An 18,484-nucleotide genomic window follows, 5' to 3' on the forward strand; every position below is an offset into this window, starting at 1 on the left:
CAGCCCCAGAATACTTTTTTAATTAAAGGATTCAGTTAAGTATGGGTGCTAACCATATTTTCTATTTTCTGATGTCAGAAAGATATAAGAAATTAAGTAATTTGCTGAAATTTGAATCTAGGTGTCTGTCAATCAGGAGTCTCTTTGTTTTTATGAACAGTGTACTAATTTGTGCCAATGATTTTAATTTTGAAAAATTTTAACAAGTTGGAAAATATTGTAATGAGCATCAAATATTCTTCCCTTAAATTCACAATTACTAACATTGGCCACATTTGCATTATTTCTACACATATGCATGTACATACACACTTTTTGTCATTTTTTTCTGGTGGATTCGTTTGATAGTTTCAAACTTCATTCATAATAGTGCTTATTAATCTTTTTGTACTTGAATTTACATCTCCAAGAACAAAGACGTTCTCCTAAGCAACTGCAGTATAAGAATCACATGTAAGAAATTTCACTTTGATAAAATACTGCTACCTAATCTACTACATAGTGCATACATAAAATAGCATTGACTTTAGTTCTCATGTCTTTTTAGTCTAAGGAGGTGTCCCTTATAAAACATAATTCATTATTCAGGTTAATTTTTCAAACAGCATTATGCTAACCATGGCATTACCATTGGGGTATTAAAATTTATTAAACGTAAATTCTAGATTCTTTTTTGTTAAATTTATAATTATTTCTAAATTATAATTTATAGTTATAAATATTATTTCTAAATTATAAATTTAGAAATTCTATTTACAGGTTTATGCTTAGTATTTTTATAAAAATGTGTTTTCTCATAATTAATAGTATACCATTATTAATTTTTAATCCTTGTGTTTACTTCTATTTTAGTTAATTTTGTATGGTCCATTAGAACATTATACATCTCTACATCTTAAATGTTCCTGTAGTTCATTTTCTGGAAGCAGGAGATAATAAAGTTGAAAACAGCTCTCTCACATGATTTGTTAATGTTCTAGGTTGATGGGTAATTTATTTTTATAGTACTAGCCTTGCTTTTGCTGATAATTATGGATACCTGTTCTTTTCCTTCCTTGAAAGTAATACATCTCCCATTTTATATATCATAATATTTTGCTGTCAACACAAGTTTGTCAAAGTATGCTTTCATAAAGACTTTAATAGGGGGCCAGTGCTGTGGCTTAGCGGTAGAGCCCTTGCCTTGCACATGTGGGGCACTGGGTTCAATCCTCAGCACCACATAAAAATGGGTAAACAAAATAAAGTTATTGTGTCTATCTACAACTAAAAAAATACATATTTAAAAAAGACTTTAATAGTATTTAAAAAAGACTTTAATAGTATTCTTTTATATCTACATTAAATAACACATTTTAGACATGCTGACCATGTATCTACTTAAGAATCACTTAAGAAATTACATAGCCAGCTAGTTGGTTGTAAAAGGTGAATGGTGTGAATGCTTATCTTGAAGTTTTGATTCCCTGAAGACCTTAAAAGAGCGTACTACAGGGATACTGCCACATCGATGTTCATAGCAGCACAATTCACAATTGCTAGACTGTGGAACCAACCCAGATGCCCTTCAATAGGTGAATGGATTAAAAAAAAAAGTGGCATTTATACACCATGGAGTATTACACAGCACTAAAAAATGACAAAATCATGGAATTTGCAGAGAAATGGATGGCACTAGAGCAGATTATGCTTAGTGAAGCTAGCCAATCCCTAAAAAACAAATACCAAATGTCTTCTTTGATATAATGAGAGCAACTAAGAACAGAGCAGGGAGGAAGAGCAGGAAGAAAAGATTAACATTAAACAGACATGAGGTGGGAGGGAAAGGGAGAGAAAAGGGAAATTGCATGGAAATGGAGGGAGACCCTCATTGTTATACAAAATTACATATAAGAGGTTGTGAGGGGAATGGGAAAATAAACAAGGAGAGAAATGAATTACAGTAGATGGGGTAGAGAGAGAAGATGGGAGGGGAGGGGAGGGGGCATAGTAGAGGATAGGAAAGGTAGCAGAATACAACAGTTACTAATATGGCATTACATAAAAATGTGGATGTGTAACCAATGTGATTCTGCAATCTGTATTTGGGGTAAAAATGGGAGTTCATAACCCACTTGAATCTAATGTATGAAATATGTCAAGAGCTTTGTAATGTTTTGAACAACCAATTTAAAAAAAATTAATTGTTTTGATGGGCCTTTTGAGCCATGTTAAATCCTGTGGTTGGCAGGAAATTCTTTTATTAAAAGTGATTTTAATACTGTACCTTTTTTCTCCCTCTTTCAGTTCTATAAACATGTGGTACAGAGTGTTGAGAAATTCATTCAGAAAGTAAGTATAAGCTTTTAATACTTAGACTAAATGTAATGTAATTGTATATTAGTGCCTGTACTCTTCTCCTTTAAATGAAATCCTGTGGTTGTTTTGATAGACTATTAAAAGTGATTCTAGTTATTTTATTTTCTAATTAAGAGAGAAAATGAAAGTGCCTTTTGGATAATTCTAAAATGGTAGCTTTCAGGCAGATATTTTTGCTAAATTTACATTGTCTAAGTGAGCATGCGTTCCTTGAAAATAATTACATCAATATGATTGATTTTTTTTTTAAATGGAATATAAATCTGTTGTTTTACATAGCCTTTAAGGAAGTTCTCTCTTGTAGCTCTCTGTTTATATTAGGTATGGATAAAATATTGTCTTGGATGTTTTTCTTCTGTTGATCACTTTATTTGATCCATTAGGATGTTAAAAATTGCTACATGTTATTATATATACCCGCAGTTCCATTTTCCAGGAGAAGCAGAGGAGATAAAGTTGAAAACATCTGTCTTGCATACATTTAGTAATGTTTTTGTAACCAGAGTCTGAGACAGTTGTAGTTCTTGAGTGCACCTGTTTGTGATCATTACTCTGTTGATGCCAGAGTTTCTGGCAGAGGTACTTAAGACTTAATTCCTTATAAGATGATACTACAGGAAATCAGTACTTCCTGATTTGTGTTTAGGATTATTTTCTGTCTATATTCATGTGTCTAGGTATAAGCAGAGGCAGTTTGAGAATCAGAAGTATATGGCATTAAGGATTTAGCAAGGTTGCAGTGTCACAAAAATAGTTGACTGAGAGAAGAGTGCAGGAATCAAGGTGAGATTTGTGTCAGTCAACTAGGTAGCCTTGAGTAACTCAACCTGTTTGATTTAGGCCTTTTCTCTTTTTTCAAGGGTTATTTTCTCAATACTTAAGGTATTGATTAAATGTATATGGGGATTAATTAACTTAGATAATTTGAAGATAAGATGTGAGTAAAATAACGTGCTTTTTTAGGTAAATTAAAGTAAAAAGTAAAAATGCTACTGATTGAAAGATTTCATCAGTCTAAAGCAAGTCTTTAAAGTCTTTTATCTAAAGCAGTGCCTCTTAAGCTTTACTGTGTGTAGGATTTAGTAGGGATCTTGATACAATGGAGGTTCTGTTTCACTGAGTGTATGGAGCAACCATATGAGCAGTAGTCTTCATTTCTATCAGTTCTATATAATGTCTTTGCCGTTTATACAGAAGTCAGAATTTGAGTGGTAGAATTTAAAGGATAAATGTGAATTTGTGGAAAATTGTTTGTTGACTGATTTGATTTGGGGTAGAGGTAGTTCTAATAAGATATTTCAGAATCATATGAAGACCTGTAGTGATCAAAGTTATTCCATTGTTAAGTAATTTATTATCCATCAGAAGAAGCAAGTCAATATTTGTTTCTTCTTCTCTGTAATTTTGCATTTCAAGAACAGTTTAAGTGGAATCTTATAGTATGTAGCCTTTTGAGTTAGGCATGTTGTACTCAACATAATTCTCTTTTGAGATCTAGGGAAGTAACTGTATGTATCAAATAGTTTCTTACCTTTTTATTTCTGGGTAGTGTTCCATTATATGGATGCACCACAGTTTTAACAATTGACTTATTGAAGATCAGCTGGGTTGTTTCCAGCTTTTGACTATTATGTATAAAACTGCTAGGAACATTCATATATAATTTTTGGTGAATTTTTTTCATTTCTCTGGGATAGGAAGTCATATTTTCATTTTGTAAGAAACTCTCAAAATTGTCTTCTAGGATGGCAGTATCATTTTATATTCCTATCATGTATTATAATAAAAATAATAATAAAAATAATGCAGGTAAAGGGAGAGGCATGCTTCTAGCTTTATATTGTGTTAACTATCATTTCATGTTTTGGTCATGAGAGATTTATAGGTGGAGTAATGAATGATGGTGATAAATGAAAAATTAACAATAAAGATGACTTCCTATGAGCTAGAAAAACTGAAAGAATATTCTGGTCTCTGGTCTTTGTCTTAATGAATTTTGCCAAATATCATGGTGTGTTCCGATTTTGTCAAACCTTCATGAGGCAGAAGCAAAGGCCCAAACTACCAAACTCAGACAAATTTTAGAATAGTTATTTGCATTATAAATAACTGAGTTCATTATTCTGAATGATAAAGAAAATATATTTTATTTGGATTTAGAAACCGTACTATTTGCTGACTTTTCTACCATCTATTTGCTACCATTCTATTTGCTAGCTTGAAATGCATGAGCTAAATGTTCAGCTATGTTCCTAAAATATGTAGACTTTAGCCAACTCCTTTTAAATCTTCCTTTGTACATGAGTACTACAAATGAATTTGTCCACTAAATTCAGAGTGAGATTAAATGTCATTACTCAGAACTGTTTCTTTTGTTACAATCTGGATACTATGTTTCAGTCATATACTTAGATGGTATGTGGCTTCTCTTCAATACCACAGGTCAGCAAAACATTTTATCTTTTTAGTCTCTAATAATAGTCCCTATATGAACCACCATTATCATTATTTATAAGTTTTTGACTGTGATTAACCTTCAGATTTTTTACTTCATTGTTAGATCAGTGAGAGTAGGGAATGTGGTTTGATCTTGTAACACACATTTACTTAGTGAATAATATATGAAAATATTGTGTTAAACACTTTAGGCATTACATAATGAAAGATTTTGATCTGGTAGTTTTATGCCCATTATTTGATTCTTTGTAGGGGTATAAATTTTTTAGATGAAGCCAAAACAGTTTATCATCTTTTAGTATATTTATTTTTCTGCCCAGTGATATTTCCCCAGAGGAAGGGTAGAGTCCACATTGAAAGGTAGTTACATTTATTTAACCTTTTTTGTTTTGTTTCGTGTAGGGTGCAGTGTTCTGTAATGATGGACTTTTATCATGGGTATTGCCTTACCCTTGGGATAGTGCACATGAAGATTTGGGCTTTGGGGCACAAATAGTTTGAAAGGAGCAGACTTCCATATTCTTACTTGCATATGCGCTTTTTATTAAAATTTCTCTGCCCTGGGGTATTTTAGATGAGTTCTAAGTCTCTCAGTCTGTAAGTTGCATTTCAAATATATCTTGACCTGCCCTCCTGGGTCATCACAATATGAGAAACTTGGGCTTGTTGTGTGTGTGTTTTTAAGAAACCATGGATGTTTTATATAATTTGTGTTGTTCAGTACACAAACACGCACACACACATATACACACAGAAGTGCAGAAAAACAACATATATAGCTGGATTTTTACAAAGAGAAAACCTGTGTAATTTCTACTTATTTGAAATCAAACTGTGATTGATGTGCCTACCACCCTAAGTGCCTCTTCTTGATCACATCCTCCACCCAAGCAACCATAGTCAGACTCTTATGTTAGTCACATCTTTGCTTGGTGTTATAGTTTCATTTAAAATAAGTGCATTTTTTTCAGTTTTTGTGATCAAACCCTCATATATAAGACCTTATATATTTAATACTGTGTATTACCCCTGTATACGTGGGAAAAAAATTGTTTTACTTTTTCTAGACCAGTATGGCTATTAATTTCTCTACCATACCTACCCTATATGGTGAACTGGGAAACTGTCCAAAGTTGATATCAGAACTGAAGTTTCTAAAAATCCAAATTCATACATGAGCACATGTCATGTGCACACACACCTTAGGTTAGGTTCTTCAGTTATCTGGACAAAATCATAGAGACATTCAGCCCACTCCATTAATAAAAAGACCCCCAATCACCACCACCCCTGCCCTGAAAATAGAGTTTCCTTACTGTTGTACCTGGAACCAGTTTTTAAAGTTTCTCAGTTGTCATCTGGAATCTAGAATATTATCATTAAAAATAGCTCTGATAAAGCATGGTTGCTACTTCATATCTTAATGCAAGTGCAAGATATTTTATATTCATAGACTTGTGATATAATACTGTCTTAAGTGTAACTATGAATTCTTAAAAGTGATTTAATGTAGTTTTTAATTTCACATAATGGAATTCTTTGTTCATTAATATGTTTAGGATTTTTGCATGTTTTGTATAGCAAGATCTTTTGGGGGATGGGGTACTGGGGAACTCAGGGACACTCAACCACTGAGTCACGTTCCCAGACCTGTTTTGTATTTTATTTAGAGACAGGGTCTCACTGAGTTGTTATTGAATTTGCAGTCCTCCTTCCTCAGCCTCCCAAGTTGCTGGGATTACAGGCGTGTGCCACCATGCCTGGCTATTTAGCAATATTAGTTACTGCTCATTGTTGTATATATTACACTTTACAAATAAGCTTTAGCTTGCCCATTCTACTGTTTACAGACATGGGAGGCGGTATATGTGTGGGTGTGACTTTTCTACTTTTTGATATTCTGAAAGTACTGCTGGGAATATTCTTATATATGCATTTTAGTGCATGTTATATTTGTGTAGGAGTGGAATTGCTGTGCTATAGAATATGCATTTCTTCTACTTTGTTATATAATGCTTAATTAGTTTCATAATGGTTATACTAATTTACACTCCCACTAGCAATCTGTGAGATTGTGTGTCGTCTCCCCCCACCCCCTGCCTCGTCTTTGACAGTTCTTGGTATTATTATACTTAAATTTTCTAATCTAGTGAGGTTATTTTCAAAGGACATTAATAAATTACCTTCACAAAAGGAATTAAATTTCAGTCAGCTTTAAAACTGTTTTTTAACTGTGGTGGTGCATGCCTGTAATCCTAGCAACTGAGGGAGGCTAACAAAGGGAGATCATAAATTGGAGGTCAGCTTCAGTAACTTAGGGAGGTCCTGCCTTAAAATAAGTAAATAAATAAACAAACAAACAAATAAATAGGGCTGGAGATATAGCTCATTAGTAGAATGCTCCTGGGAAACAACAAAACTTGTTTTCAGACTCCTAAGGACTCATCAGAATGAATTCCTATGACTAAAGAGTAAAACATACCCTAGTATGTTTAAAATGTTAGGTTGTTTTCTGATTACTACTACTTTTCTTCAAATTAAATGTTTCATCACCTCAGTCCAACCTCAGATATTTCACAAAGATGTATATAAAATTTGGATTTTTTTTTTAGCTGTGTCTTGTCAGGAGCTAAGGTAATATTTTTTTCTTACTTAAAGTCATCTTTCTCCTCTCATCATCCCTCAGTGACACTGCTTGCACATCAGTTAAGAACTAATCACCTTTCATCTGTTGCTTCCTTGTTGGTGTGATCAAGATTCTCTGTGAAGATGGGCTAATGATTACCCCTATTCTGGCTTAGGGGTTGTGGAAATGCATATTGCTTTTGTGGAATTTCAGAGCTTCCATGCTTTTGGAATTTAAATTATTACAAGTTTAGAAAATAGCATAAAAGTATTTAGTTGGCCATCCAAGAGAAAATATCATTTGATCTTTCTTCCTATTTTGTACTAATATCTCTTACCAAATTTGTTTTCTTAGCTGTTATTTTCTTAGGAAATACTACATAGATTCGTTCAGAATTAGCAGTAAAGATGTTATAGACTCTGTTAAGAGTATTATTATATGCTTAGTTCCTGTTGAATCTTTACTAAACTAATATTGGATATCCATAAAGTCTGAGAAATGCTGCTGTTGTTTTTTTTAATAGTGTAGCTATTATGTTAATTAGCCTAGGTTTGTAGACTTTATAGGTACCCCATAGTATGAATTCTTAGGCTATAAACCAGTTATTATCTTACATAAAGGAAACAAAATCTTAGGAAACACTTAAGGAACATATATAAAGTTTCTCATGATTTCTTAGAATTCCTTAATTGACAGTACATTAAACTGTAAATTTTATAGTTAAAATGATCATGATCAGTGTTAAATCATCAACTAATAGTAATTTGCTGCTTAGAAAACTCAGTTGGGGAAAACTTGAAGGACACATTATCTCTCTCTTGATTGTATTTGCAATCTGGTTGGAAGGCATTAGATATATAGTGAATTATTTACTAAACAACTTTATATTTAATAGAGAAGCAACTTTGTTTCTTTTTATCATTGCTTCATATAGAATGGGGAGTATAACAGAATTTATAATTTACTTGATAAATAATCCAGTAAAATAGTCATTTGTCTCCTAAACAGCAAGCTTATTTTAAATACAGAAGGGAATTTATTTGATTCTTATAAAATTCTTCCATGTGGCCTTTGGCATAATACTGACCTCTTTAAATTCTGTGGGAGAAATAATGCAAGTATACATTTTAAAGTTAATAATGTAATTTTACTGATACCTGAAGAAATCTATGAACAGGCTTCAGAAGGTGTAGGGAACCACCTGGTAAACTTCCACAGTGTACAAGATTAGAGAACACTCCCAAAATGTTAAAAACACTGATTAAGCAATGATTTTTTTTTTTCCTCAAATAGGGATGAAGCTGCAATTAGGGCCCATATTGTATGAATATTAGAATCTTCAGGAAGGTAGATAATTTGAAAAATCATACTTATTTTTGTAATATATGTGTGTTTGAGGTAGGATGTAGAGATTCCTGAAATAACCTACAGGGGTCAAACAAACAAAACAGCAAGAAAATCTTGGTATGAATGTCTAGAATAGTTGGAAAGCTCTTGGAGCACTTCTTATCATTGGTGAATTTGATCATATTTGCTAGTTACCTGTCAATGTTATTGTTCTTTTTGCATGTGTTAGCTTTTTTTTTTTTTTTTTAATGTAAGATAAGTAGAAAAGTCCACTGTATTTGTGTGCCATGACACAAAGGAAGTCTTTTTTTTTAAATTGTTTTTTGTTGTTGTAAATGGACAGAATACTTTTTTAAAATTTATTTTTATGTGCTGCTGTTGAGGATCAAACACAGTGAGTCACATGTGCTATACAGGTACTCTGCCACTGAGCTGCAGCCCCAGCCCCACAAAGGAAATATTTTTAAGCCAAGGAAAAAGCTATTTTCACTGCAGCTCCCACCTAGTCTACTCTGTGATTTAAGAATCTGTGTTTACTATACAAGCTAGAAATAATGGAATTTTGCTGCTAGCGCCACTAAATGTTGGCAGCTCACAATCCAAACTTTTCAATGTACAGAGGAAAGAAAAATCACTCATGGTTTCATGCATGACTATATCCTGGGAATCCTCTTTTCTTTCATGGCTACCATCGGCATCATGCAGTGTTTTGCACGTATAGCCCCTTACTCCTGTTTTTTTACTGTTCCAGCTCTGTTTTTACATTCAACTTTTAGTAGTTGAAAGTGGCAGCATAAATTCTAATAGGATTCATATGTAGTCCAACTGGCCTGGAAAGTTCTTTTTAAACAACTCTGCCTGATGATAGCAGCAGATGCTAATTTGGATGGCAGCATGAAAATCACACAAGTATATTTAAAGGTGCATTCTCTCCAGTCATTCTTCCCTTTCTTTTTCTAAGTGACTTTCTCTGAAGCATGGGAAATTGGAAATTATTAGAATATTGTTTGAAGATGGTATATCTGTAAATATTTTGCATAATACAGTTTTTAAAAAATTATTTCAAGAGTCAAAATATAACATGCCCTGCCATTGGACAGACTTAGAAATTCTTGTTATCAGTCTAATATAATAAAAATTTGAACAAAATTTCATATTTCTTTGACGTAATTTGCTGTGGTTATTTAAAGTTATTAATATTTAAATATTAAATTGTACTTAAATCGTTTTTCTGCCCTCTTATGTGGAAAAATATCCAAAGCAGTAGTATAAAAAATTCTGAGACACAACATGTTGGTGTAGAGTATGTCAGAAGGTAACTGGAAGAAAGAATGTTTTTCTTTAGGTGTTACTATTCACTAATAAATCTGCTAATATATTTTTGAAGCTTTAGAATCTTCACAGATGGCCATGAAAGGAAATTGTTTATAGCACACACTCATCATTGTTCTGAATTAAGTTTATGGTCAGAATTTTTGGTATAAATAAAAGGAAAAGATTAAAAAAGACAACCACATTTGGGACTGGGGTTGTGGCTCAGTGCAGAGCGCTTGCCTTGCACATGTGAGGCACTGAATTCGATCCTCAGCACCACATAAAAATAAACAAAATAAAGATATTAAAAAAACCCCAACATAGTAATGATGTTTGGATACTAATTTTTTTTAAAAAGACACCACATTAATTATTGTATTACTCATACATTAATTTTTAAAACTCTTATCAGCATAAGTTCTGTTCAGTCTTACTCAAGATAATCATTTGTGTAAAATAATGCATTATGTATTAGATTGTTTTCTGCCTTTGGGAAAGTTTAAATGCCGGGCAGTAAATAATTATTAAGCACTGATCTGTGTTTCTAGCACTGGGGAATAGTGTGTATGTGTGTGTGTATTTACCAAAGTGGATGTTCTGGTTTTCATTAAGTTTAGAAAGTTTTATTTACTGATGGGTATTGGAAGCTAGGGTAGATAGTTAATTCTTTGAATGTATGATAGTGAAAGGAAGTTAACCTTGGCTAGATGGATAAAGTGAAGAAAAATAAGTCAGTTTTTTGGACATGAGGGAAAGCCTTAACTCCTTGAGACATTTAAAAACAGAAACTTCAAAACAAAGTTTTTTGATCCTTCAGTTTACTCTAAGTCTTTAATGTCCAAACATTAATTTATTGCTCTTTTATGAAATACTTCAAGCATGTAATAGCCCACATCTCTCCTAACAGACTCTTTGAATTACAGTTAAAGTTCTCTGCATTTTTTCCAGCTTAATAAAGACCCTTACCAGATAGGTTCTTAAAAAGGGTTTTAAGGAACAAACTAAATGCCACCTAGCCTTTTTGAAGAATGAAATCAATCATTGTTTTGGCTGAAAATCCCAGTTAGAATCTCTGTGAGAGAGAGAGAGTGTGTGTGTGTGTGTGTGTGTGTGTGTGTGTGTGTGTGTGTTAGGGATGGGTTTGGGTTTTTCTTTTTTTTTTTTTTTGGTAGTTGTAGATTGTCAGGAAGCCTTTATTTTATTTATTTACGTATTTTTGTGTGGTACTAAGGATCAAACCCAGCTAGGCAAGTACTTTGCCACTGAACTACAGCCCCAGCCTGGATTGGGGATTCTTGTATCAGTGATAATACTCAGATTTCCAAGAACATTCTTCTAATACAGTTTTGTTTTAATGTCATATGTGCCAGAAAATAACTTTAGGTGAAAATATTTAAGCTTTTATACTACTAAAAAACGAACTTGCTCTGTAACCATAATTTTCTTTTATTCTAATATATGCTGATAGGCAGTCTTTTTTATGTTTTTGTTATGGAAACAAAAATAGGAGAAATAAGCTTCTTTTTTTTTTTTTTAAAGAAGAATTCTTCATTATGTTGACTTACTTACTGTAGGACAAAAAAGCCTGTAGTTAAAAAGTCGGGGACTTATAATTTCACAATATGATTGAGAAATAACCCAGGAGAGTTCTTGAAAAATGTTTTCATAGGATAAATTCCCAGAATTATAATGGTAATGTCTTATCTCTTATAGTTGGGGTATTTGAAAAACGTTTGAAACTTTGGGTTCCGTGTATTTAGAATGGTATAACTTGCCATTTGTTGTTTGTTTTTGAATTAGTATAGAAACCTTTTTTTTTTTTTTTTTCAGAGAGAGAGAGACTTTTTTAATATTTATTTTTTAGTTTTCAGCAGAGACAGCATCTCTATTTGTGGTGCTGAGGATCGAACGCAGCGCCGTGCACATGCCCGGCGAGCACACTACCACTTGAGCCACATCCCCAGCCCTAGAAACCCTTTGTTATGTGTTTTATATTGAAATCTAATACATGTAGGCAATGAATTTTTTAGAGTCCTGTCCTTAATTTGCTTTTTCTTTCTGTAGCTTTTCAAAATCATTATGCAAATTTAAATATCATAACAATACCTTATTTATAATTTTTTTTTTCATTGAAATCAGTTATGCAGTACTATTTTGGAACTTGGATGACTGACAGTTGAACTGAATGAGGAACATAGCCAAAGTAGATTCTTTAAAATGCCATTCCAGAGACATATGGTGTGGAATACTCAGTGTTTGAATATTCATTACAGCATGAGCAGTGTTTATGTACTTCTAAAGGATTTATGATGATTTTTACCTTTGTTTTCTTCCCTTCCCACTCTTTTTCTCATCAGTGTAAACCAGAATACAAGGTACCTGGACTTTATGTTATTGACTCCATTGTGAGACAATCCCGACATCAGTTTGGTCAAGAAAAGGATGTGTTCGCACCCCGATTTAGTAATAACATCATTAGCACTTTTCAGAATTTATATCGTTGTCCTGGGGATGACAAGGTATGGTGCTGCTTTGCTTGGTGTTTAGATTATTCTAAATTCAAATATTTAATCATTACAATATCCACATTCATTTTTTGTTCTTAGAATTCCTTGATGAGTGAAAAAATGTTGATTTTTGCTAGGTTTTAATTTATTTGAAGCAACTGCTGTTAAAGAAATTGGCTACAATATCTTTTGGAATTATATTAAGCACTTATTCAAATCTAGGACTATTTTAGGATTGTGATGTTTGAGTTGATATTTTCCTTTTCATTGTTCATGGAAAATGGTTTTGCCAAGTAATTTATAGAAAGTAATTGTATATCAAAATTGTTTTGTTATGGTACAATTTTATTAAAAGTGTTAGAAACCATTACTATTAAATCTTTGAAATCTGAATATGTACATATTCTGTAATTAACAAGTAACAAGAGTTTTGGACCCAAAGGCAGAATAAAAAAGAGTTGTTTATTTTTATATTTGCCCTTAAATTTTAGGTTACTCATTTTGATGCTGATTTGGACATTTAGGTGTGGGTTTTGACAGGGTTGAATGCAATGTTGATTAGTTAGCAAAAGGTAAGAATGGGTGAAGACTAATGGAACTCATTTCTAGGTAGTTTTATTTATTTAAAAAGGACGTTTATATATAAAATATGACAATATTTCATAGGTTACTTTTACACAATAAAATAGGCAGTACAAATAATAGTGTTGCCATCACAAATACCCAGGTATACTGATATCAGTCACATGGATTTAACAGTTATGAACAAACTATCATTATAGGTAGTTTTATTTTTAATAGCTAAAATAGAATATTGAGCTAGAAGAAGAAAACCTTGTTATAATGAATAGATAACAGATAAATTTATTATGTTATATTTTTAGTGAACTATTTTTGGATATAACTTCTTGACAGTTAATTTTTTTTTAATTTTGATACTTCCATACTTAGAAAGGCTGAAAGAATGTTTAAGATTTTAAGTGGCCCATCTTAATTGACTGTTAAAATAGGCACTTTGCAATTTTGAAATTTTATATCAGCATTTTAAAAAGTAACTCAACATCTTGACTTAGAAATTTCATTATTTGGACTCTGATTTCTGTCAGTTACAATGAACAAATCAGTCTTCAATTTGTGTATCTCATAATGTAATATCTCTTATTTTATAAGTGTTTATGGAATAGGGCCTTTTTGTTTTTTAAAACTCTAGGAAGTAAGATTATATTAATGCTGTAATTTCGATAATAAATGAGGGGCATTATGTGTATGTATGTAGATTTTTAGAATGATAGTTGTTAGGTAGTAGTTATTTTGAATAACATGATGGGTAAATGTCTTAGAAACTGGGTTGATTCTTGTGTAAGGCACAGAACTTTCTAAGTGCCTATCTTTTATAAAGAAGTAGTTGTCAAATCTGAAGTTATTAAACATTTGTTGTGTAATTTTCTTTTTTTTTTTGTGCTGGGGGTTGATCTAGTACCAACTTTACTGCTGAGCTGCATCCCCAACACCCCACTGCCCCTTTTATATTTTGAGAGAGTCACCTTATTGCTGGGTCTTGCTGTCTTGCCAAGGCTTACCTTGAATTTGTGATCTCCTGCCCTAGCCTCCAGATGGCTAGGATTATAGTCAGGCACCCACTGCGCCCTCCTTGTTGTGTCATTTTCTTATGTTTCATTTGAAAAATTTGCATATTAATGTGATTTGGACATAATTTAAAAATATATAAACATAATAGTACGAGGAGCTTAAAAATAAACCAGATCTTTATTCTGAAAATTGGTCTGTTACTGTTATAAAACTTATTCATTTAATTAGTGCTATTTTTGAATACATATTAATACCCTCTTTTTTCCCCCTAATTAAGGAGTCCCACAATAATTTGTACCAAATCTACTTGGTTATTGTTTACAATAAACTTTTATGTGTTTAAAAAGTTGTGAATCAAATTGTTCAGTGTCAGTATCAATGAAATGGTGATTAAGTGTATATTCTGTGTGAAATATTTGTATTTCATTAAGCAAGGTTTTAAGAAAAACAGGCCAGTTGATGTTACTTAAAAAAAAACATTGTAGAATATCTTGAGACATTCTCTTTTTTAATATTTTTTAGTTTTAAGTGGACACAGTATCTTTATTTTATTTTTATGTGGTACTGAGGATCGAACCCAGTGCCTCAGGGGTGCTAGGCGAACACTCTACCACTGAGCCACAACTCCAGGCTGAGAGACATTCTTCTTAATTGGGCATATTGTTGTGCTTGTGTAAATCTGAAGCTTTAGGGCAAATTATTACAATCAATGGAGATATATAGAATTTTTTCTGATTATCAAGTTTTCTCTAAATACTATTAATTATGCTTTTAGACTTCAGAATTATCCAAGAAATAGAAGTTGGTGATACCTATCTTTATAGGTTCTGTGTTTATAATACTCAGAATATAACAGGAGATAGGCAACAATACAGTTAAACAGAATTTTACAATTGAATGAAATTTCACTTAATCTCTTTTGGAGCAAGATTAGGGTATGCATAATTAAAGTGAAGTGCCATTTTATAGTGTTGCTATAAGAAGAACTGTAAGTAGTAAGTAAGATATAGCTCTCTGCCAAGATGTTCACAATGGGAGTGGTTAAGATTTTCAAGACCTTCAAAATACTGGTCAACCTAAACAGTTTGATACAATTTGAAATTGAGAAAAGAAACCCAAGAATACTTATGGTATACAGTCTCATATTTATAGATAAGGGAACTGAGGGTTTAACAAATATATATTTTTTAATTGACACTTTTGCTTAAGACCAAGGTTAATGAGAAAGGTTATGTAGATAGCATGTATTTCATGAATTTTATAGCAGCTACATGAATGTTATATGATTGAGTGGAGCCTTACCAAAAATATGAAGTACTCATACATAAGGGATCTAGAAAAGGGTGAGATTAAAACAAAAATTTGAGATATCTGTGTATATATGTATTTGATTGAGTTGAGTTGGGCAATGCTGAGGATCTTTAGGGGGAGTAAGAGTAAATTGGATTCAATGCTGCTATTAAAGGGCCTATGAGAAAGAGAAAAAGAAAATTACTCAGATGGTTCAGATATGTAAATCTGCTTGTTAGTAGCAAGCAGGCTTTTTTTTTTAATAGAATGGTAAAGGCTTTTCCGATTATGGTAAGTGAAATAAATAAATGTAGAGTATTCATTTATAATGGGATTTAACATTCTGTGAGCTACATTAAGTAATGCTGTTATGGGATTGGCATTATGCAACAAGGGGAGAGTAGGGAAGAATAATGAAGGGGGAAGGTGGAGAGTGAAGAGAGGTTATATTTCACATTCTGTTCAGACAGAAGTGTGTATGTCTCTGGTTTAAAGCATCAACAGGGAAGTAGAATTTATGACAAGGTGCTTAGAAATATCTTGTAGAATATCTTGAGACATATTCTCTTTTATATTTTTTATTTTTAAGTGGACACAGTATCTTTATTTTTATGTGGTGCTGAAAGAAAGGATTAATTTTGTTATAAATATGTTTGGTTTTTTTTTTCTTCTGATGGCAGGATCGAACTCAGGACTGCATGCATGCTATGCATGTCTCCATTAGTGAGCTCACATCCCCAGCCCTTGGTTAAATTCTTATACGAAGAAATGCCCTCTCCTATATTTAAATAGTTTTTAAAATAAAAATTTGTAAGAGTCACATTAGTAAAGGACTTTGTCCTGAAGTTACTTATTTGCTCAAAAGATAAACATTTTATGAGACAAAGTTAAAATTAACTTTAAATTTAGTACTGAGATGAATCCTAACTCTGTTTGGAATACTTAATACAGTTCTATAGGCAACCATAGTATTAAATTAAGCTCATTAGAATTGTGTGGGAGATAGAGACTAGTTGTTGTGTCTGCTTTCAGCTAAGTGTAGCTTTCATTTATATTGTATGTCTATTAAAACTAATGTTTTCCCCCTTCAACTGAGATAAGATTAGCAAATGCAAAATGGTAGAAACAAATTTTCAGTGGTAGAAAGTACCCCAGAAGTGTTTTCATCTCTTCTTCCCATCCAGCACCCTAAAAGCCCTTATGAAATGATTATACGAATGTTTTGAAAGCAAAAAATCAAAATGTCTTATTTCTTTTTTTCTCTAGAGTAAAATAGTGAGAGTTTTAAACTTATGGCAGAAGAATAATGTATTTAAGAGTGAGATTATTCAACCGCTTTTGGATATGGCAGCAGGGATTCCTCCTCCAGTTGTCACACCTGTTTTGGCCAGTACTACTGCTGCTATGAGCAACACCCCAGGTATATTGCTACAATATAGATTTGATTTCTAAATATTCTCATATTTTCACATGGTTATTCATATGTACAATAACAATTCTACACCATTGGAAAATTGTGATGCTATATTAGATAATTGAAAGAAAATATAATTCAAAGGAAAAATAAAACCATGTATTTGTGTGTGTGTGTGTGTGTTTTAAAGTAGGATTGAACCTAGGAGTGCTCTATCATTGAGCCACATCCCCTATCCCCCTAGCTTTTTTCATTTTTTATTTTGAGACTAGGTCTTGCTAAGTTGCTCAGGGCCTCGCTAAATTGTTGAGGATAGCTTTGAACTTGTGATTTTTCTCCCTCAGCCACTTGAATTACTGGGTTACAGGTGTGTACCATTTCGTCCAGTCCTTTTAAGTTGCTGAGGCTGGCCTCAAATTTGTGATCCTCCTGCTTCAACCTCCTGAGTCCCTGGGATTACAGGCGTGTGCCAGCCTTGGTTGTTTCTGTATAATTCTCTCATTCTGAAAGCTTTTTTTTTTTTTTTTTTAATCCCAAGAAACATAAATATAATGAACTTTGGAAAATGAGTGTGTCATTTAGGTTTTTCCAGATTATTTGGGTTGTCTGTAACCTCTTAACACTTGATATAAATCAACTTTATATTTACAGGAAATGAGGTTAACTTAATCTTTACAAAGAACCTTAAATTGTTTGATAATGCCAAGAATGCTTTAATAATAATCTCAAAATCATGTTTTCTTAGGGTATTTAAATGACATTTAAAAATTTTTATCATAATTCCAAGAATTGAATTTGGTAACATTTTCATTCACATTTAGTTTTTGTGCATTTATTGAAAAAAAATAGTTTTGTAAGTTCTGTTTCCATCAAAATTGTATTTTTCTTATTTCTTATGTTGTTGAATGTCTTCTAATGTTTTTTATTTATTTATTTATTTATTTATTTATTTATTTATTTATTTATTTATTTTGAAGTAGTTGAACACAATACTTTAATTTTTTTTTTTAATGTGGTGCTGAGGATTGAACCCAGGGCTTGCACGTGCTAATAAACGAGTGCTTTACCATTGAGCCACAACCTCAGCCCCTTCATAATGTTTTTAATGGCTCCCAAGTAAGCTTCGTTAAACTCTTAGCTCAGTTTTTAATGCTGCTACGTACACTTTATTAAAGTACTATCTTAGTTCACTGAGGAGAAGTATGAACAATCCCTTTGGTTGTTTTTTTTTTTTTTAAACCTAATTACATGAAGGATTTAAAAATGGTTTTTCTAAATGCTGACAATAAAAATAAAAATATTGATATACATTTGTCTATGTTTTATAAAAGTAATAGAACAAATTCCTCAACTTTTTCAAGTTGTATTTATTTACTTTGTATTTGGTGGGCTGTGTGATGTCTTTTTAAAAAGGAACACCTGTGACACCTGTTACTCCAGCTAATGTGGTCCAAGGCCTTCCTGATCCATGGGTATCTCAGATAACAAATACAGATACACTTGCGGCGGTTGCTCAGATCTTACAAAGTCCTCAAGGCCAACAGGTGAGCAGGTTTTTTCTTATGTTGAGAACGATGTATA

General features: G+C 32.3%; 1 protein-coding gene across 1 annotated transcript in view; it reads left to right on the forward strand.

Annotated features, from left to right (window-relative positions):
• Nucleotides 1-18,484, forward strand: part of SCAF8 (SR-related CTD associated factor 8) — an 85,545-nt gene that overhangs the window by 29,828 nt on the left and 37,233 nt on the right. Inside the window, 4 exon segments of the mRNA XM_081294659.1 lie at nucleotides 2,287-2,331; nucleotides 12,460-12,621; nucleotides 16,756-16,909; nucleotides 18,317-18,447. Coding sequence (XP_081150785.1) covers nucleotides 2,287-2,331; nucleotides 12,460-12,621; nucleotides 16,756-16,909; nucleotides 18,317-18,447 — 492 coding nt within the window.

This window comes from Spermophilus citellus (genome assembly GCF_964194105.1).
Source record: "Spermophilus citellus genome assembly, chromosome: 5".
NCBI lineage: Eukaryota > Metazoa > Chordata > Mammalia > Rodentia > Sciuridae > Spermophilus > Spermophilus citellus.